Genomic DNA, 22,242 nt, shown 5'->3' with positions numbered 1-22,242 from the left:
GAGAAAAGACTGGGAAGTGTGACTGAACCTACAGAAATAGTTAAGACCTTTTAATCATACTGTGCCAAAGTCAAGAATGAGCATGAGCACTGAATACCATACGGTTTAATTTCCATTTATTTACCACATCATATGCAGTTATTGTATTTCTTCTGTGGCTAGATATTAGCTGTATAACTGGATAACAGCGCTCCCGGGTGGCAGACCTGCAGAAGTGCAGTCTGACTGAAGCATCAAAACAGACTTAAAAATCCAACCAAGTGGGTTAAATAGTTTATTGAATTTATTTCTGCTGTTCAGAAAGTTTGTCATCTCTGGCTGACTTTACAATGTGTAAATAAAGTGATAGACTGAATGTAGAGAGAAGGAAAAAACTATCAACGGTGATCAGAAATCAAACATAAATTGGCTTATGCACAACTTATCAGTCCCCCTCCACCCCACCCTCCCCTATTGAAAAAAACCCTTTTCCAAATACTAAACACTGTATCAAATGGGGCGATTTTAAATTTAGAAACAAACATACAGGCACTAACTGCTACTTAAAGAAAAAGTATGTAATCATTGTAATTACCTATAGGGGAAGATACAAAGGAAGTAATAACATCACACCTGCCACCTTTTTAGGAGGAAACAGTAAACTAGAGATAACAAAGCCTGGTGCAGCGGATTATCACCAACCTGCCACCTGCTGCAGTCTGTCCCATCAACGGTTAAAACACCACCAACACAATCAGTGGAGAATACTGGGGGCTCCTTGCAAATACAGCTTCTTAAAATTATAACGTTACAATTTAAAATAAGAAAATCATGCAGTCTTAAAAACTGGTGTTTTGTATTTCTCAATTTAAGTGACCAAGTTGGGTTTATTTTTTTGTATATATGTGTGTATAAAGATAAACACAAAGAAAGAAACAGAACTGATTGTGTTAGACTTCTACCATTACACCAAATCAAAATACTTGTGCTGAATACATACAGAAAATTCAGAGGCCTTGATATGCACTGACTGCATCATGGCGTACTCCAGGATACATCACAAATGACATCTAGCACCATTCAACTAAAAGTAAAAAAACATTTGTGGGAAAGAAAGTACTTTATACAAATCAGACACTAACATGTTCACATAGCTACAGTGAAATGAGGAGTATTAAAGAGTTTAAACTGTAAGAATGTTACTTCTGACCACAAAAAATATGAATTAAATACAAACACAAAACTTTGACAGGGGAAGAAAGTAAAGTCCAGTATGCTACAGTTATTTCATACTATAGTGTTTTAAATATTGGCTGTAAAAAAAAGTTTGTACTGAAACATGGCTGGACAACTAGAAGACATTTTTCTAAAAAAGGGAAGTTGAATTTGAGATCAGCGATTTCAAAGAAAGCAAAACAAAGATGTGTTTTGTTGGTTTCCAGTCTGTTGTCACAGAGCATTTAAAAACGTTTTCTTTTTTTTATCGTCACAAGATTCGATTACGTCTGTGCTGAGTTGTTTTCTTGCTGTTTTTCCTCCGAGTGACTGAGGTAACGGTTATCAGACTCGTTTTGAGATGACAAAGTGGGATGACTTCTTGTCGCGCCATGTTTAAGTGTAGATTTAGTTTTTTTTTTTTTTTTTACTTGGATTCACAATGCATACGGAAAACAGTGAAGCAGATCGCTGGGAATTTTCATTAAAGTGGTCAAGTATCAATGCCTTTCTGGTCTGTCGAAGTCAGATTTCATGTTAGAGATGTCTTTTGCAAAGCTTATGTACACAGATACTGTGTCAGGCCCAAGCGCTCCCTCAATGCCATGCAAATGCAAATATTAGTGTTCCTTTGGTTATGTAAAAAAAAAATCTACATGCATCTTATCATTTACAAAAATAAAAGTATAGAAAATTACCGTTACAAATGATCTGAAAATGCTTCCTCCAATGTAAAAAATGTCGCTTTTCATTAGTAATATATTCATATGTATTAATATCTCATTTATTATCTCCATCTAAACTGTATATTAAAACTATAATCAAATATATTCTTTTATTGTACTTCTCACACAGCGAATACATTTCTTGAACGTTAGTACTGAATAATTCAATTGAGAGGAAATTCCGACATAAAGCACTCACAACCCTGTCGCCCCCTCCAATCCCCAACAGAATATCAGGAAAACTTTAAATAGCAAAACCCTTCAAGAAGCCTCTTTTTTTTTTCAAATTTCCTTCAAGATTTCATTTTTTTTTCTCCTGATAAATCTGCATAGCATGTCAACATGTACATGTGCAACACGTATATTACTTTTTTTTCCCCGCAGGGTTTAAAACCTTATAATGAAATGTATAACCCTAATGTGAATGTACTCTCTTAGTTTGGGGTCCCTGTGTCTCAGGAAACCTAAGTGCTTTGAAAATGCACAGGCTTGAGGAAAAAACAAGAAAAAAAAAAAAAAAGGTAGACCACTTGATATTTGAGGCATATTGCTGTCTAAGACAATATAATACTTGGCCAACCAATCACTCGTTGGCAAATATATTTACCCTTGAATGCCCCATGTATAAAGTCACAAATCACATTTCTTCATTTTGTTAGTTTAACTGCACCTCAGGGTTAAAAAAACAAACACCCTCTAAGTGACATCTACCTTAACACACTCAGGTTAAAGTAATCAAACCCTCTTTAACTGTTGCATCACCAAATAAAACTACCTTTTTTCCTCTAAAGTGAGGAATTTATTCGTACACATAATCGTAGTCCAAGTACACAACTGGATGATGTTGACCCCAACGTTTTAACCTCCCGCCGTCCAGTCTTTTACCTTCCGCCTGTTCACAGCCCAGTCACAATCCAAGTTTTTTTGTCGACTCCTGTGACAAAACTTTTTCTCTCAAGGATGGACCGAGCAGCATCTGGTCGGCCATTTCCTGCCAGGCATGTCTCGATGGAAAACTGGCCAAAAAAAAAAAAAAAAAAACTGAGTCTTCTATACCAAAACCATAGAGATCAGGGGGGTACTGTATCCACCTTGAAGCTGTTGTGATGTAATGTAACTGCAATATAAAACTGCCAGCAGAGGGAAGTTAATGATTTATTTTTTCGGCCTAAAAATGTTGCACCTTCTTAAAAATCATCATCCAGGAATAAAAAAAAAATGGCTAGCAGCCAAATGGTTCCAAGTGTTGTGTTTTCCTTTACAAATTGAGAAAAATTGTGCATAGTAAAATGAATCTCCTCCCTGTCCTCTGCATGTCTTGGCACGTGACATGAGCGAGGTCTGGTTTTGTCTTTAAAGTCGCGAGAGAAGCATCGTGTTTGTAAGTAGTATCTTCAGCCAGCAGGGAGGAGGACTGCACCAGAGGGTGTGTGTCATATTGCGAGGATGTCTTGAGTGGAGATCCATTCCTGCAAGACAGCAATTAACTGATTATCAAAACTGCTGAAAATGGATCTTCTGTCAATTCACTAATCAGTTTACTGACTTTCAGCCCTAAATCACTTAATCATCTTTGACAGACTCTTATACACTTTGACACACTAAACAATGAATTAATAATAGATTCATGAATAATGAACCTGATCATTAGTTGCCCCCTGCTGCTGTCTGTCTGTCTGTGTGTGTCTGTGTGTGTCTGTGTGTGTGTGTGTGTGTGTGTGTGTGTGTGTGAGAGATGACCCTGAGACTGTACCTGGCTAACTTTGCTGAGGAATTAGCTAGGGACCCAGTTGTGAGCAGACCCTTGTGTTGTGGTCGGGCCTGTGTAGCCTTGGCCCCCAGGCAATACGGGGTCAAAGTTAAAATCCATGCCATCTCCATCCATGAGGTCACTGTTGATGATGTAGTCTACATCACAATCCAGGTTTTCAGTGAACATGTCTATGTCCAAGTCTGTGGGCAGTCGGTCCTGACTGGTGGGGAAGCAGGACGGAGCCCCAAACTGACCCATCCCCTGAAGACCCACACCGGGACTGGCTGAGCTGACAGGCCCTCCGTGGTGGGAACCCACAGCTGGCACGGTGGCATGCTGGGCTTTGAGAGCGGAGAGCTGTGACGGGTCCTGAGATATACCTGAGAGGATCATCCCCAACTCCATCTGAGAGTGATGCTGGCGTTGTGGTTGTGGTTGTTGCTGCTGTAGGTGCGGCGGCTGCTGCTGGTGGTGAAGGTGGTGCTGCTGCGGCTGTATCTGAGTCTGCAGCGCCATAGAGGCCACTGTTCTTGACTCCAAGCCTTTTCCCAGCAATAACTGGTTGGGTTTAGAACTCACACCCACCACAGATGCGCCCAAAGCCATCAGGCCCACACCTCCAGGACTGGGTATGAGGGGGTCCACCTGGGCCATCATGACATCACTGGGAGGGGGGGAGTCCGAGGTGAGCAGCGCCTCGAGGCTGGAGGGTACATGGGTGTTGTAGTGGCTACTCCCCCGAGAGCCACAGCTGGACATGGGGTTGAAGAGGGAGTTACTGAAGGTTGACGGCTCTTTGCTGCTGGGGCCACACTGAGAGACAGAGGCCTGGGTCCCGGAGTGAGTAGAGGCCTGTGAGAGGCTGGATGGTTGCAGCTGATGGAAGGAGGAGAAGTTAGAGCCACGAGGCAACAGGGTGGAGGCAGAGGGTAGTGGAGTGGGAGGTGCTGGTGGAGCTGTGCTGGGACTGGCCCCTCCCTGTGGCCCAGTCATCAATGTCAGCCCATCGATTATATCCAGCTCCTCCATGAGGGTCTCTGTGAGGGTGGGGGTCAAGCTGCTGGTAGTGTATCGCCCCAGCAGTCCATCCTCTGGCAGGTTGTTTTCATCCTCCTGTCCAGGAGCGATGGGGGACAGACGTCCGCTCAGGGTGCTGGCGTTGGAGCTGGTGCGTGGGCGGAATGTGGTCCACATTTCAGTGTCCTCCCCGCTGGCGCGGGACGAGGGGCTGCTGCTGTTGACCCCCCATTTGGGAAACTGCTGGGATGAATTAGGACTGTCTGCGCCAGCTGAGCCCGTGCTGCCATCGCCCTGCAGCACCCCACCGGTGGCCCCCAGGCCAGCTGCTCCTGCCTGCTTCTTGGTCTGCTTGGCCCTCATGCGACTCTTGAGAAGTTTGCTGCTGTTGTCCATGGAGGCGGCCCGGCGGCGAGGAGTTTTCACGGTCTTTCCCCCTTCCGGGTTGAGCATCCACCAGGAGCTCTTACCTGTTGATTCATTGTGTACCCTCAAGAACTTGTTGTGGAGTGATAAATTGTGGCGAATCGAATTCTGCAAACAGAAAAGAAAAAATGCAGGTTATGCAGATTAACAGTCAACACTTTCATTATAAACTGTATGAATCTGCAGATTCATCACTGGGACTAAACAAACTTCATCACCACCAAATCCTACTGAAACTGAACCAGGGACACACCTAGAAGTAAATTATACTAAAGGATACTTTTATTTTTTGGGATGTATCATCTAAACTTTATACATATGTAAATATGTGACAGAATTTCTAATATATGAATTTTCTTTATCATTTCAAAATAAGATTATCAAAACTGCAAACAGTCACGCTGGTCCACAAATAGTTATTGCTTAAGCTCAAAAATGATCAAATCAAATGAAGAAAAAGAATTGAGAAGATGATAAATAACTGATTATCTGATTAAAAGAAAGTAATCACAAAGTATTTTGATAAATATGACTCCATGTTGTGAGATGAGGAAAGTAACTGAAAGGCTAATTCATAATGAAACCAATCAGCACTAATGATAAATGATACTAATATGTGACAGATGTGTCATCAACATGCAGCCCAATATGAAGAGCATTGCTGAGATCAGTTCTCATACTGAGGGAAGTTATTTAGCTTCGTACTGCTTCTCTGATATTACCTGAGCTGTCATGACGTAAATCCGAGACCTGTGACACTTCCAGGATTAGTCCACCCTGTAAAATGAGTCCAGATGTGCCCTACACCACCCACATACTCACCTTCCAGCCGGCTGAGCTGTTGCTGTCCCCTTTGTCTCTGAAGTAAGGCACTGTTTTCACCATCCACTCGTAGATCTGTGCCAGGGTGAGCCTCTTCTCGGGTGAGTTCTCGATGGCCTGGCTGATCAGGTCTGCGTAGCTCTGGTTCCCCCAAGCGTTGCGCCGGGATGATCCTTTACGGGGAGTCGCGCCGGCGCCGCCCACACCACCGACCACGACCCCGCCCTCGACCCCGGCCGCCGCAGCCTTCTCCGGCTCGGACGTGATTTGCTGCGAGTCGGACTTGTCCTCATCGGCGGGCGGGGTCCCCGCGGCGGACTCGGTGCCATCCGTTCCCTCCGGTTTGACAGCCGAGATGTCGGGTCTCGGCAGCGGCCACGTGCAGGAGCGGGGTCTGCTCTGCGGCTCAAAATCTGGGTCAATCGGGGGCACCCCAGACTCCTCCATGGCGGTCCGCTGAACTTCCTCTCAACCACAAAAATGAGAACCGCTTAAAACATCCACCTTTAAAAATTAAGCCCAATCCTGTGTGGATGATGCTAAAAATAAAAAAACAAACAAACAAAAAAATGCTTCACCCACTAAGGATCCTGGAAAAGAGACGTAATAATCTGGACACACCAATAGCCTCGGTTAATCCTCAGATTGGAGATTAGGGAACCCAAATAATCTCCTTAATAGTAACTATCAAAAACCTTCTGATTTCTATAGAATGAAGGAGGGCTGGGATTGGAGCCCTTTGTTTGAATGAAATAAAAACAAAAGTGGCAGAGTGGCAATGAGCACCAAAACATCTGGATGTACAGAGGTTTGGCTCACCTCTAAATGAATTATAAAGTCATGAACGTGTAAAACGAAACTATTTCGTACCAGATTTGTCAACTTCTTTTTTATTTTCTCATTCAAACCCAGGATTTCCTTTTTTTTTTAAAAGGGATTAGCTGGATACTGTTATGAAGAGAGTCCTGTCCGCCTCCACCTGTAAACAAGAGTGATGTCTGGACTCTACACAAGCCAAAACACCTCGACCCAGACTTGGTTTAAATCCACTCAACAGTCCCTAACCAGGGTGGTAAATCTAAATCTCCAGCAAAGACGGCTGATTATCCCAGCAATGAATTTGTTCAAGTGCCAAAGTGTAATAAAAACACACACAGCGGTGAGACGCTGCAACTCAACAGCCAAACCAAGATCTAGTTAGAGGGCAGGGAGGAGGGAGGGTGGGTGGGTTATGTAACGGGTTAATGGTCTTTAAGTTGATAAAAGTGTGGAAATGAGAGGAGTGGACGCAGGAAAAGTCCGTGCTTCAGGTCTGCACGATCCGCCACATTGCGGCCAGGCGCATGTCACCATCTGCCATGTTTCTCCACACTCCTGCCGCGGCACACGATGCTCGAAAAGGCGGCTGTAAAATCCCTCTCGACCGCGGTCCGCACCTCGTCCGACCCAGCCCCGTGGTGTTGGTAACCGATCTACAAAGCGGATCCCCGGGTGTTGGGTGAAGTCGGGTGGTCCCGGGGCTCTGTCGGCTCCCACTCGCCGCACTTTGAAAACAGCACGATAGCCTCTGTAACGTTAGCTGCTTAAGCTCCTGCTATTCCAGAGTTTACAATCCGTGAAAAAGTCCGCGAAAAGCCTCCAATAACTCCCCCCAAGTAACCGTTTCTAGTCAGCGGTGAGTTTAGTAAGAATTCCGCCGTGCTGGTTGTCCAAATTTTCACTCCTTCACTGTCTTTTTGACTTGTTTTGTTTTGTTTTGACTCGAGGCGAAGACTCCCTTCTGACGTCTGTTTACCACGGTTAGGCAACGCCGTCTGCGCATGCGCCAAATGGGGATTTCTGGGAAACCGAGTCGCTCATGTGACGGAACATATACGTAAACAGCCAAAGAGACAGCATGTTCCAGTAGTGGGGCGTCGAGTGACAGGCTGTGAAAGCGTGCTAAATCCAGGGTGTGCGTATCCCAGCACAGTTAAAATATCAGCGGTCAGTAGCGGATAAATACCCTCACGTACTGCTTAGTTAAAAGTACATAAATATTCCAGGTACATGTACTGCATTCAAACTTCTAATTAGGTGAAATTACGTGAGTATTTTAAGCAAATATGATTAGTAGAAGTACATGTACAAAAACACACCTCTTTCAACTGATATATTGGCATATGTTGAATGATTAGATTTCTGTTTATACAAAAATCAAAGATAAGAGAAATTTCCAGAACTGATTGGAGATTTGTTTTATTGACTTTTGTGACCTTAGTTGTCTCAAGACCCCTCAGATTTATCTTGTTGTGACTGGACTTAAATATGCCAACTAGGTGTATCTAAAGAAGTTAAACTAACTCTGTCTCAGCCCGCTACAACACTAAAATGCTACTTTAACACTAGTCAATGCAGAGGCTCTCTGATCAAAGCCAGGAATATATATATATATATATCCAGTAGCTATGACTTACTGAAGGCATGGGAACTAGATACTGCTGTCGCCATAACTTCATGTCCCAGACAAGATTGATTTGGAGTTACACTGTTTAATATGGAGTGAATAGAGGTAATTATATGTCTATACTAAACTATAATTCATCTGCTGTATCCATGGTAATGATGATGCTTAAAACGCCTTTATCAGTGGCTTAATTAACACCATAAGTGTGATAAATTTATATATATAAGGCTTTACTTCTATTTGGTGACACTGTGACACAACTTACTAAGACATGGCAACAAGATAGTAGCATATAATAGCTGAGGAGAGACTGGTTTCCAGAGGTAAAATGCTGCTGGGACTCCAGGTGTCTGATAACCAGGTGCAGTTTTCCCTTTGTTCTGCTGTGATTAACCTGATTGCTCATGGTATGGGATTAACATGAGGCCCTACCTCATGTGCTGTCTGCAGGTAACTATAGTGTTGTACCTTATTGCAGTGGTCTCCTTTGTGTTGCTCAGTTCATATCATACTTTATTTATATAGCACCTTGGTATATTATACATTTGAAAGTGATTTAAAGAAAATCTCTCTCTTGAATGATTTAATTTAAGAAAATCAATTCCTAACATTTTATCTGAAACTACAAAATACAAAAAAAAGATTTGAGCTGGACTGTTAAGCTTAACACACAACAGTTTTATGATGTCAGGATATCTAATAGTGTGAGTTTTACATTGTGAAACCTAAACTTGTAAGTTTAAGCATAAAATGGTGAGACCACAGCATGAACCTTGTTACACAATTCATGCCATTTTAGAGTGACATCCACACTTACTTTGACCAAGATCTGGATGAGTACATATCTGGACATTCTGAGACCACAGGAATGATGTTGGAGACATGACAGCTGTTAGACTTACAGATAACAGAAACCGCCTACTATTCTTCCACGCGTCAACATGGAGTCACTAGGTTCTGTCTGTAACATACTGCATATATGTGCATGGATATGTATCTTTTTTGGGGAGGGGGTCAGCATAAACTTTCACATGTCAATCAATAATTTGGGCCTTTTACATTGTTTTAAAACTCTTATTTGTAATTTAAATCTAGAGGAGTGATACATTGTTTCTCTTTAGTGTAAATGCCGTAGCTGTCTGTATACCATATGGCTAAATATTAATTATGGTTTCTTGTTTTCAACAGCAAGTAATGACAAATGAAATTAGTATATGTTAATGTTGGTTGTGCAATTATACAAGCAGGCTATTCGTTCTACTCTGTGCCTCACTTCGCATGACACTGCTTCACAAAGTTTTCTTATAATTGTGATAAAACTGAGTGCTCTTAGTTTCAAAGCTTAAAGGCTTCACTTTAATCCTGTGGTTAAAAAGAGGAACTGCCACTGAACAGTTACCCAAGTCACAAAACATCTGCATCTGTGTGAATCACAGTGAGTCATGCTGAAGATGTAGCTTTACAGATTGTACAGAAAAATGTCTCCTGCCAGTAAGAAGTTATTTAATATGACATATTAAACTGTTACTACTAATATATCATTTCAGTGTTGCTGGAGGTTAAGCTAGTTTTAAATTATTAGTATACAAATATGTATCTTAGCCCAGTGGTTATCAAATTACAGGTCCAGTCTCTGTAAAGGGTCACAAAATAAAACTGAAATCTGTTGTGAGATAAATAATAAAGTCTGGAAATAAGTTAAACGCAAGTTTGACTACACCAAAAAAAGTAATTAGTAGTCTTTTTTGTGTGAAAATTTTTTTGGATATATGTACAAATCTGGGCAGCAGTTATTGTTGTGAAACAACATGAGAAGTTTGAAGGGGGAATTACTAACGTCTGCCAGATATATGTAGTAATGCAGCAGATATAGGTATAAAGCAGCATAAAATAGAAATTTCCTAGGAGTGCCTTAAACCTATACTGTAGTATTTGATTAAATGTAGGCTTAGTTAAATATTAGTTATATCATTGTCTAAATGCAACAAATTAGTAATCACGTTTCATACTGAATGCAGTATTTCAGAAATGATTCTGCAATGTATGCAAACTCAGTAATAACACCACCGAGATTCTGTACTTCAACTCCCAGGGGTCTTTGCGATGGTTTGCTCTTATGTGCAACCAGCTGACATCCGGCGTCTTCCCGTCCGTTAGCCACCGATATTAACTGTCAACGATATACATCTACACTCGATATTTTCCCTATGAAAAGGGCTTTCCGTTGATTCGTCTCCTCAACTGAATGCAAAATTTCATCATCTTCATCAGATGCAGGTGAACCGGGCTGGACAAAAAGTGCCGTTGCACATTTAGCTAGCCAGCGATAACAGGGTTCGTACAAAACAGTACAACAGCTAATGCTAACGTTAGCACAATCCTCTACTAACAGGGTTCAGTTTCGCCATCTGCCAGGACGGAACTCCGTATGCTGGGGTGGAAAATGTTCTGTAGCTTTTGTACAACACCAGTAGTTTTACTTCTGCAAGTCACCTAGTTGGCTGTGATGGCCGAGTCTAGAAAATATAAGGAACGTTAGCCAGCTAGCTTAACGTTAACTGTTAGCTTGGAAACAGCTACGAAGCTCGTCGCTCTTGTAGCTCAACAAGCTAAGTTTGTTATTTTAATCAGATAAACCGCAACGCAGTGAGCTTGTTTGTTCACTGATTATTCCATTTAACTAATCAGCCACTGGCACGATTGACGTTTGGCTGGTAACGTTGTGCTATTAGCTGTGAGGTTGGATAATCGATTACGAGCAGTGAAGTTGGCAGGTTGTGGACAATCAGCTTCATGGTGTTTGTGTTGTTTGTGTCAGGGCTCGGGCCCCGTCTCCAGCAGCTGAAGCACATCGGTCCTGTTCTCTCTGCTCCACGTCCACGACCTTCCTCCTCACTGAGCCATGACCACCCAGCGGGATCTTGATATGGTGAGTGAGGTTCTTCCAGCTTGTCCCTAATAACAACACACAGGCTGGGAGATCAGTTGTGTTTTTCTGGTGGTATGCCTCCTCTCTGCAGTGTAGTCTGTCGTGCGTATTGTTAATGCCCAGTATATAATCAGATAGTGTATTTTCATCATAATACTAGCATTATGTTAATGTATCCCTAAGTTCAAACAATTCAGGGTATGGGGATGGGGGCATGGATTAGCCAACGTCCACAAATACTTAGCTGGGAGAGACACTCCTGTTCCTGTGAACACCATCTGTCTAATCTCTGTTAAAACGTTGCCCTACTTTCCTTTCAAGGGTTAGACTCTTGGGTGTACCCTCTTTTTTTAAATTTCCCTCCCCCATTCCAGTACAATATGAGTAGTACACAGTCATTTAGAGATAAACCAGAGACAATAGAAGACGTTATGGGGAGAATATGATTTTTGGTGCATTATGATATTTGAGAGTTTGGTTTCAGGTGTTCACTTATTAGTAATAAGCTGCACGTTTGCATAACTGAGGCTCCAGCTGAGTGTTTCTAGAAACGTGATTAACACAGTCAATTAGACAAAGTAATTGTTTTAGAGCTAATTTTGCTAATAGGGATGCATTTACATCTGGAATACATAGAATTATTTCAACAAAACCAAAACGCTGGGACTTTTGTATGTGTGGCACACTTTCTTCCTGTCAGAACATGTCTTAAAAGTATTTTGACAAAAATGCTTTAAATATTTTATCTAAGATGCCTACATCAGATAACAACTTAGCCAGGCAGTGTGGAATTTAATGGATCTCTCTTAGTAGCTAGCCTGAGGCATTATCTTCTACCTGATTATCATTTTAGGAAACTTCACCAACTTGTTTGGTGGCTCTGTTAACCTTTAAAAAAGTCATTCATAACAGTGTTTGGATTTAATGTCTTTGGATTGGACAAGCTCAAGGACATTTGTGATGCAGGAAGTTATCATGGGTAACCAGGCAGATTTGACTTTGTTTTTATTTTGTTGCAGACGAAAGGGATGGGGCCAAAGCTTGTTAATGATGACATGGGTCTGTAACCCACATTGAGGTTATTCGGTTCAAAGGGGGGAGGTGAGAGCAGAGGACAACCCAGAGAGGATTGTGTTTGTAAACAGATCAGTGTGGGATTGTCCCTTTCTGCTGTCACACCTCGTTACTACACTCTTTGTTCTTTTTCTAGTTTACAGCATACATAAGAAAAATCACAAACAACCCAAAAACGAATGCATAGAAGAAAATAAAGGGGTTAATCACTGTTTAGTCACAGAACATACCTTAACAAGTAGGCACATTTACATTAGTCTCACAGTGTTTTATTAAAACTGATTATTTGCTGTGGGTTTTTTTTTTTTATGTTCATGTTGCACCTTTTTCTGATTGAAAATTAATTCTCTCTTTGGAGTAGAGACCTCCTGGTAGAAGATAGTTGGTAGGATGTTTTTTTTTTTTTTCCCTAAAGTAATTTCTTGGAGTAGGAGCATGAATCACTTTAGATGAATGATTAATGGAATAATGAGGAACAGTACTTTCAGCAATATAAATCTCTAGACTAAGGTCTGAAATGAGTCATTGATTTCAATTAGAGTGAAGTTTTTTCCTTAAGCTAATCATAAATACAGTATAAAATTATTGGGTAAATTGGTGTAAAATTGTGATTATAAATCCTTTTTCTACCAAAAATTGTTTTTAAAATCTTTTAAACCACCAGTCATTAAATTAAACATATACATTTTGTACATGAAAATAAGCAACAAAATACTTTTAGCCAGAAAAACTTTACTAATGTACATCATATTTTTCTAATAACATATACTGATAATGATGTTTATCACCTTTGGTGGTTTGGATGATTGACCGTCCTATAGTCATAAGGTTCCAAGTCCTTTCATGTTTCAGGCGAATTCTGTCTTCTGTGACGTGTATTGTAATTGTCCTAAAACAAAGGGACTGTGTACCAAAAAAAAAGACCTTTTTCACTGAGAACACGCAAGAAAGCTCTTAAAGCTGAAGGTCTGCACTTCACCCTCAGTGTTTCATTTCACCACAAGGAATCTAAATTATGTGTTGCTGCTGTTTTATTAGAAATTACATAGTCATTTAGGCTTGATTTGTAATTTTAATAGGTTTTTACTTTATTTAAAAACTGAAGTTGTGTTGCAGAATTTTTAGGTTTACATTTGTGTTTTGCTTGCAGAATAAAAGATTACCAGATCAGTTTATTTAGTCACCCAGAGGATAACGTTTGGGGGAAGCCCCACTCCCACACACACACACACTGTCCCCTTCTGGGCTACGCTCTGGCCATGTAAATTTAATAACAAGGGCCAGAGCTGTCTGGGACACCTGGGGTTATCGCATTAGGCCCACAGCCCGGAGAGGAGCTCACAGCACCCTGAAACTAAAGGGCCAGTGTACTCCCCCTCAGCCCCACCCGTATCTGTTGTTGTCTCCAGCAACAGGGGCTCAGTTCAGTGTCGGCTCTCCATGAATGAAGTCGCCCATTCGAAGGGTGGAGATCTGGTGTGGATAAATCTAATTAGACTGGAATGCCCGTTTCTTCACAGCCTTCCGAAGGTCGCCTCATGTCTGAAGGGGTTAGAGGAAGTGGAGGGATTCCACCACCACTAATTAAGAAGAATTTTAATGGGAGTTGTGTTGTTTTGTGCTAATGTACATTTGGGCTCAGATTCAGCTGTGTGTGTTTGTTGTTTTAGGTGCACCTCCGCCTTATCCTGGTCAGTGGCAAAACACAAGACTTCACTTTCTCCCCAAATGACTCGGCCACAGACATCGCCAAGCATGTATTTGAGAACTGGCCTGCAGGTGGGTTTTTGTGGAATTGTTGCATGTCTTTTGTGTATGTGTGTGTTAACTTTCAGTTTGTTTTTTACTACTTTGCTCTGCATAATTTCTGATTCAGTCGCAGCTGTTTCACATATAAAGTCAGTTTCTACAGATAATTAACTGGTTTGTATTAACACTGCTGTTGATTGCATGTTTATAATAAAATGAACACTGGCTCATTTTCATACGTGAAAAGTCAACAATGATCAGATAAATAAGAACAGAACCATCATGTCAAATAGTGACGGTAAACAGTGTGATAACTCAGCCAGGCTAATAATCTTCTGATATTGCTTTATTGCAGATATATTAGTGTTAATGTACATATCAACCCATAAATGGAAGAGACCGCGGTATGTAAATGCCAAGCCGGCCCGGTAGATTCATTTTTGTTCAAGTTTGACAAAGTGTGTTTGGTCAGTCGGTCCATAGAAACAGCACTGAACTGTGCTTAGAAATGCTGAAGTTATATGTTTTATCACAGTGTTTGGTACTTTAATACTCAACCAAAATACACACGATAGTGTCGATTTTTATACACGTATCACTAGTAGTTTGTGATCACTCTGATCATTAATTATTCATTTCTTGTATTAGAAGCAGAAACCTAATGTGACCAGGTCTTAAGCGATGCATTTTCTCTGCTCACTGACAGGATGGGAGGAGGAGAGGGTGAGCAGTCCCAGCATACTGCGCCTCATTTTCCAGGGACGCTTCCTTCATGGCAATGTCACCCTGGGAGGTAAGTCCCCCTCTGAGCAAAGACCTATCACACAGATAGTTCTGGACGTATTGAAAACCAGCACCACTGTGGATTAATATAAATATTCTTTTCACATGTTCCTTTCACTGGTAGTTTCTGGAACTTTCAGCTACAACATGAATGGCATCTGCTCAATATATGACTTGTTATCAGGTGGCTTCAGTCACCAGGTAACAGGTAAGGTCGTCCTCATTTTAAAGCCATAAAATGTGGCTGAAAGCTCTGGAAAATTCCATATAAGAGGATCATGTGTAAATGATTACTTGTGAAACGCCTATTTCCATGACTAATTGGGAACTTGTGTGACTTACTTGCTTCACACCTTACATGATTCATTTTACTCCAGGTGATCTAGACAATATTTCTGAGATGCTTATCTGCATGTCTTAATATGTCTGTGTGAAGAAATCAGCAAGAAAAACTAGTTCCTGGCCAAATACATTTTGAGAGAGTTACTCACTGGCTCTCCCAAAATGCCAGTCTAAGTTTTTCTTTGTACGCCAGAAGTCCATCCCTGTTTAAGGAGTGTTAAAGAGTCTGCCACAGGTACAGCTTTTTTATAATGTATAAAAAAAAAAAAAAAAAATTTAAAGGAAACATTAGAAAAAATGTTACCTTCGCATGCACTGACCTACAGTGCTCAACTTCAGACACAGTAGTAAAGTACTCCGATATCACAGGTGCATGACATGACAAAATTAACACCTGTTGTCATAGCGACATGTACTAGTGTAGTCAGGTTATTTCCCTGCACCTCACGGTCGTAGACCTGAGATGGACACAGTTTAACAAAGGAGCAGCTGAGTGGAGCAGAGTAAGCAGCACCTCTGATTTGATTATTTTAATCTCATTAAACCTTTGACCCCATGTACTTTCTGCCCTATACCTGCTTTACTCATGTCATTGACGACTTGGCTGACCACCAATCAGACGGGCTGGTCCAGTAATATGTGACTCATTCATTGGTGGATAAAACACCTTCCTTTATGGTTTTGGAAGCTGCAGTCAAGATCAGAACGTGTGTGGTGAAAATAATGTGGAAGAGAAAATAATAATATGGGTTGGGTTCCAAACATAAACTGCTAGAAAATGTATGGCCATGGGCTCTAAGAGCAGTCCACAGTGTTATTATACAGCTTTGTATCAAATACTTCACCATGATTTATCTGTAACGCTGTCCTCACACTCACCTCAGCCAATAAGCATCCTTACTTCTCGGCTGCTTGAGTTTTTCTGGTGATCTCCTTTAGTCGTAGAAATAAATAGAAAACTACACCATAGCAGCCCATCTTGGCTTATCTGGAGTTTGGCTGCCAGGTTCAATTTTCCTTTGACAGAGGATTGAAACCTTTATATAAGTGAAAGTCATTAAGAGCTCTCTTTTAAGCGGTACTCTGTTGACAGTAATTTACAAATAAGTGTGATAAATACTAGTATAGCACATTATTGCCTCCAATCATTAATAAATTAAACACCAACAATAAATTACAGCAAACAAATTGGTGATACCAAAGGCAAAAACCTTGTTTAAAAGAAAAAATGAAGAGAAAATAATGAATTGTAACATTTACACCTAGAATTGTTTGAAAACTTGATCATAGTTTTCTCTTTTGTCATACAGTTACCATTTTCACAGAATTAATCACCACATCATATAAAATGCTGTGAAAATAATGAATCATGATGTGTATTTGTGTGTTTAAAGCTCTAAAGCTTCCGCCGGGCCGAACAACCGTCATGCACTTGGTTGCCAGAGAGACTCTTCCAGAGCCCAACTCTCATGGTAAGTGTCTTTTCTTTGTCGCCTTTTTAGAGCTGCAGACAAGATAACACTGATGTCATCATTCAGAGTGTCTACTGTAATGGCCCATATTTAGGACCACCCTTGTCATAAGGTGAGCCTTTCTTTTTCTGTAATCTGTTTTTTGAGCACAGGAAACACTTTTCCACCCATCCTGTTGGAAACCTTTTTCTGAGATATCATTCTTCCTCAGAGGAATCCTCATCCTTGTAGACTTTTTTCTCATTAAACTGAAACAGGAAATATGTAAAACCCACATTTTGTAACTTGATCAGTCACAAAGTCACTCTGTTCTTTTCGTTTTTGTCCAAGCAGACAAACTAATATTCTAGTACTAATACAGTTTAAGACTTAGCAACATTCAAGCTACTGACCACCCATAATGCAACTCTCTGTAGAAGACCCTTAAACTGATGAGCTCTCCATTCAGTGTGAATATTTGATGTTATGAACACCCACTCATTGAAAACAAATTTCCAGAGAAAATTTGTCTTTTTATTTGTTAAGGCCTGCTCATGCTCTAATATTTCTTTAATTCATTGGTCTGAGTTATATTAATAATACTGGGTCAAAATACACTCAACAGCCACTTTATTAGGTCCACCTGTTCAATTGCTTCTTAACACAAATACCAAATCAGCCAATCACATGGCAGCAACTCAGTGCATTTAGACGTGGTCAAGACCGCTTGCTGAAGTTCAAATCAAGCATCAGAATGGGGAAGAAATGGGATTTAAGTGACTTGGCATGTTTGTTGGTGCCAGACGGACTGGTCTGAGTATTCAGACACTGCTGATCTATTGGGAGCCATCTCGGGTTTACAGAGAATGGTCTGAAACTGATAAAATATCCAGTGAGTGGCAGTTGTTTGGATGAAAATGCCTTTCTGATGTCAGAGGAAAATGGGCAGACTGGTTCAAGATGATAGAAAGACAACAGTAACTCAAATCACCACTCGTTATGACCAAAGTATGCAGAATACCTTCTCTGAACACACATCACACAACACATCAAACCTTGAAGCAGACGGGCTACAGCAGCAGAAAACCACACCTGGTGCCTGTCAGCTGAGAACAGGAAACTGAGGCTACAAATTGCACAGTCTCACCAAAACTGGACAAAAGAAGACTGGAAAAACATTGCCTGGTCCTGAGTCTCCATTTCAGATGCAGAACATTCAGATGGTAGGGTCAGAATTTGATGTAAACTTCATGAAAACATGTATCCATCCTGCCTTGTATCAACGGTTCAGGCTGGTGGTGGTGGTGTAACGGTGTGGGGGATATTTTCCTGGCACACTTTTGGCTCCTTTGTATCAATTTAGCATCGTTTAAATGCCACAGCCTACCTGAGTATTGTTGCGGACCATGTCCATCCTTTTATGACCACAGTGTACCCATCTTCTGATGGCTACTTCCAGCAGGATAATGCATAATGTCACAAAGCTCAAATCATCTCAAAATGGTTCCTTGAACCTGACAATGAGTTCACTTTACTCCAGTGGCCTCCACAGTCACCAGATCTCAATCCAGTAGAACACCTTTGGGATGTGGTGGAACAGGAGATTTGCATCATAAATGTGCAGCCGACAAATCTGCAGCAACTGTGTGATGGTGTCATGTCAATATGGACTAAAATTTCTGAGGAATGTTTCCAACACCTTGTTGAGTCTATGCCACGAAGAATTAAGGCAGTTCTGAAGGCAAAAGGTCCAACCTGGTACTAGCAAGGTGTAACTAATAAAGTGGCTGATATGTGTATTTTGGTTCTGTCAGTCTCACATCTGCTTTTTCAGGGTTACTGATCTGTCTTTGACCTTTCACAATCATCATATAGCCAGACATTTTTTTAATTGTGGCTAATTTCTGCTTCCTTGTAGTTCCTTTGTAGTTTTTGTCTCACTTTACCTTTGTTGTTTGTAGGTCAAAGGAACAGAGAAAAAACCACAGAGAGCAACTGCTGTCTCCTCTTGTAAAGCAACAGAAACAACCCCTTACCCCAGGCTCACAAACACACACACACACACACACATTGCACATACATATAAACATGCATACACTCTCTCCTCCCCTGCCTGCCATCCTGTCAGCTGTGGATTTGGAATAAATCGCAGGAGGTCGGGTCGGGGTTGTTACCTGCTTTGATTGAACTCTTGTCCAATCTGAGGCTTTTTTTGTGCCAATATATTCACTTTTTGCCCCCAACCTTTTCCTGTATTGGCAGATTTTGCTGTTGTTATTCCTTTTATAATTTCACAGTCATGACATTAAACAACATCTTCTCTCCTTCGTCGACTTGTTCGCTGCTGGACAAGTTCAAAAGAGCTGTCATACGTACCAGGAACTCGCCACTCTTCATGGACACAGAAGTGCTATAAAGGATGTGTGGGCTTTAACTCTTCCCTACTAGTCACATGGATGTTTCCCCAGGTCTCACTGAATGGTGTTAACCTTCTCATTGCACTTAACCGGTTTGTCATTTCAGAGGTGTTTATTGTCATGCTCTTTCTTCATGACTTTTGTTTTTGGTCAGAGGAACAGACCTTAAGTCCCCATGTGTAGAAAACATGCCATCCTCCTCATAGATGGTTTCTGCCTCTTCATAACTGAACCATTCAGTCTGGATCAGCACCAGGGGTGTTTTCACCCTTACCTGCACCATGTTTGTTCCTCATAATGGACCAGGGAAGGAAAGACTTTCATTAGGAGTTGTGTCAACACCTGAGGGTCCATGAGGAACAGGAAGAGACTCCCAGCGAGCCTCGTAAGGATGGATTTGCTTGAGTGCCATCAGATGTCAATTTGGGACTCTGGCGGTGATTTTATTGACTAGTTTGTCGACGCTTCTTCATATCGGGAGCCGACACAGTGGGCCAGTTAAATGCAGACTGAAGAAGTGGTAGAAGATGAGAGGGAGGCGTGTGATCAGTTGAGAACCTCCTCTACTGGACACTGAAGATGAGGCCAGTCTCTCCCAGTGAGAGAAAAAGTAAAAAAGGAAAATTTTGTCAGTGTTTGACCTCCTTTTCATTTGGATGCTGTCATTACTTCTTGTTTGCCTTTTATTGTGGAACTCAGTAATATCATTAATATTGAAATTTAAATATCAATTTTTATCTTGTGTATAGGTATTTGTTGAATTTTAGTGTGGGTGAGCTTGTGTGTGAATGTGTCTGAGGGTGTGATGCAAACTGTGTGTGGACTAAATGAGGGCATGTGATCTTAAAAAAAAAAACTGTGCACTGGGAGTGTTGACGGGCTGCGATTTCTTCAGCAACAGTCGGAAAACTTTTGATTCCTTCCATTGAGTGTCCTTTGGTTTGTGTTTTTGTCAATCAGTGTCACTGCTATGAAGTTTAGCTCAGTATGAATAAATGTAAAAACTAAAATGCAATGTGATCTACATAAAAGCTTGTATTATAAATTAATAAATCTTTAAATAAGGCAACTTTTTTCTCCTTTTTCTATTTGTCAGGGAGCAACAAAAGGCAGAAGCTGTGCCCTTTTTGTTTTTAATTGCCATATTGCAAGTGTCTGCAACGGTCTGCTGTGGCTCACTAATAATCCAAAGATACAGTGGTGTAAAAAAGTGTTGGCCTCCTTCCTGATTTCTTATTTTTTTGCATGTTTGTCACACTTTGTTTCAGATCATCAAACAATTTTAAATATTAGTCAAAGAAAACAAGTAAACACATCATGCAGTTTTTAAATGAAGGTTTTTATTATTAAGGGAAAACAATGTCCAAAACTACATGGTCCTGTGTGAAAAAGTGTTTGCCCCCTAAACCTAATAAGTGGTTGGACCACCCTTAGCAGCAACAACTGCAATCAAGTGTTTGCGATAACTTGAAATGAGTCTGTTACAGCACTGTGGAGGAATTTTGGCCCACTCATCTTTGCAGAATTGTTGTAATTCAGCCACATTGGAGGGTTTTCAAGCATGAACCACCTTTTTAAAGTCATGCCACAGCATCTCAATCGGATTCAGGTCAGGACTTTGACTAGGCCACTCCAAAGTCTTCATTTTGTTTTGCCTTCAGCCATTCAGAGGTGGACTGGCTGGTGTGTTTTGGATCATTGTCCTGCTGCAGAACCCAAGTTTGTTTCAGCTTGAGGTCACGAACAGATGGCCGGACATTCTCCTTCAGGATTTTTTGGTAGACAGCAGAATTCATGGTTCCATTTATCACAGCAAGTCTTCCAGGTCCTGAAGCAGCAAAGCAGCCCCAGACCATCACACTATCGCCACCATATTTTATTTATGTTTTTTTCCTGAAATGCGCTGTTACTTTTACACCAGACGTAATGGGACACACACCTTCCAAAAAGTTCAACTTTTGTCTCGTCAGTCCACAGAGTATTTTCCCAAAAGTCTTGGGGATCATCAAGATGTTTTCTGGCAAAACTGAGACAAGCCTTTATGTTCTTTTTGCTCAGCAGCAGTTTTTGTCTTGGAACTCTGCCATGCAAACCATTTTTGCCCAGTCTCTTTCTTATGGTGGAGTCATGAACAGTGACCTTAACTGAGGCAGGTGAGCCCTGCAATTCTTTGGATGTTGTTGTGGGGTCTTTTGTGACCTCTTGGATGAGTCGTCGCTGTGCTGTTGGGGTAATTTTGGTTGGCCGGCCTCTCCTGGGAAGGTTCTCCACTGTTCCATGTTTTCGCCATTTGTAGATAATGGCTCTCACTGTGGTTCACTGCAGTCCCAAAGCTTTAGAAATAGCTTTATAACCTTTTCCAGACTGATAGATCTCAATTACATTTTCCTCATTTGTTTTTTGAATTTCTCTGGATCTCGGCATGATGTCTAGCTTTTGAGGATCTTTTGGTCTACTTCACTTTGTCAGGCAGGTCCTATTTAAGTGATTTCTTGATTGCGAACAGGTGTGGCAGTAATCAGGCCTGGGTGTGGCTAGAGGAATTGAACTCAGGTGTGATAAACCACAGTTATGTTTCAATAGGGGGGGCAAACACTTTCACGCAGGGCCATGTAGTTTTGGATTTTGTTTACCCTTTATAATAAAACCCTTCATTTAAAAACTGCATGATGTGTTTACTTGTTTTCTTTGACTAATATTTAAATTAGTTTGATGATCTGAAACATTGAAGTGTGACAAACATGCAAAAAAATAAGAAATCAGGAAGGAGGCCAACACTTTTTCACACCACTGTACTTAATATTGCACAAGAACAAGTAGACTAGGATGTTTTCATATTTAAGAAGCTCAACCAGATAATTTTCTGTTTTTTAAAGAGCCAAGTGGTTATTTTTAGAATCAAAACAGATGTAGAAAGTTTTTTGTTGATTGATTTATTGTTTCATTCCTTGTAGTATCCAAACTGTTCTATATATTCAGTTTTGTTAGTATGACTGTTGGACTAAGAAAAGATTTAACACCAGTAGACAAAGTTTCATGAAAACAAAACTTTTCCAAAATTTAATGACTTGTTTTTGACTGTTACTGTACTTCTCTCACTCTTCACTCCACAAT

The 22,242-nt window shown here is 40.9% G+C and overlaps 2 protein-coding genes across 4 annotated transcripts; one reads left to right on the top strand and one right to left on the bottom strand.

Annotated features, from left to right (window-relative positions):
• Nucleotides 1–846: 846 nt before the first annotated feature.
• On the bottom strand, nt 847–7,744 carry foxo4 (forkhead box O4). The gene is made up of 3 exons (XM_026330232.1): nt 5,938–7,744; nt 3,673–5,223; nt 847–3,388 (listed from the first exon to the last, which is right to left on the bottom strand). The coding sequence occupies exons 1-2, from the start codon at nt 6,382–6,384 to the stop codon at nt 3,694–3,696; spliced, it is 1,977 nt and encodes a 658-aa protein (XP_026186017.1). The 5' UTR covers nt 6,385–7,744; the 3' UTR covers nt 847–3,388; nt 3,673–3,693.
• Nucleotides 7,745–10,495: 2,751 nt separating this feature from the next.
• On the top strand, nt 10,496–20,197 carry ubl3b (ubiquitin-like 3b). 3 transcript variants are annotated; one of them, XM_026330815.2, is made up of 6 exons: nt 10,496–10,717; nt 11,202–11,312; nt 14,057–14,165; nt 14,842–14,928; nt 16,655–16,732; nt 18,673–20,197. In XM_026330815.2, the coding sequence occupies exons 2-6, from the start codon at nt 11,286–11,288 to the stop codon at nt 18,723–18,725; spliced, it is 354 nt and encodes a 117-aa protein (XP_026186600.1). In that variant the 5' UTR covers nt 10,496–10,717; nt 11,202–11,285; the 3' UTR covers nt 18,726–20,197. The 3 variants fall into 3 exon arrangements, with proteins under 3 accessions (XP_026186600.1, XP_026186599.1, XP_026186601.1); XM_026330814.2 differs by having other exon boundaries at nt 10,497–10,660; XM_026330816.2 differs by lacking the exon at nt 10,496–10,717 and adding an exon at nt 10,855–11,097.
• The last annotated feature ends 2,045 nt before the right edge of the window (nt 20,198–22,242 follow it).

The sequence above is a fragment of the Mastacembelus armatus genome, chromosome 10, assembly GCF_900324485.2.
Source record: "Mastacembelus armatus chromosome 10, fMasArm1.2, whole genome shotgun sequence".
Taxonomy (NCBI): Eukaryota; Metazoa; Chordata; class Actinopteri; order Synbranchiformes; family Mastacembelidae; genus Mastacembelus; species Mastacembelus armatus.
This window is presented reverse-complemented; position numbering and strand designations above follow the sequence as displayed.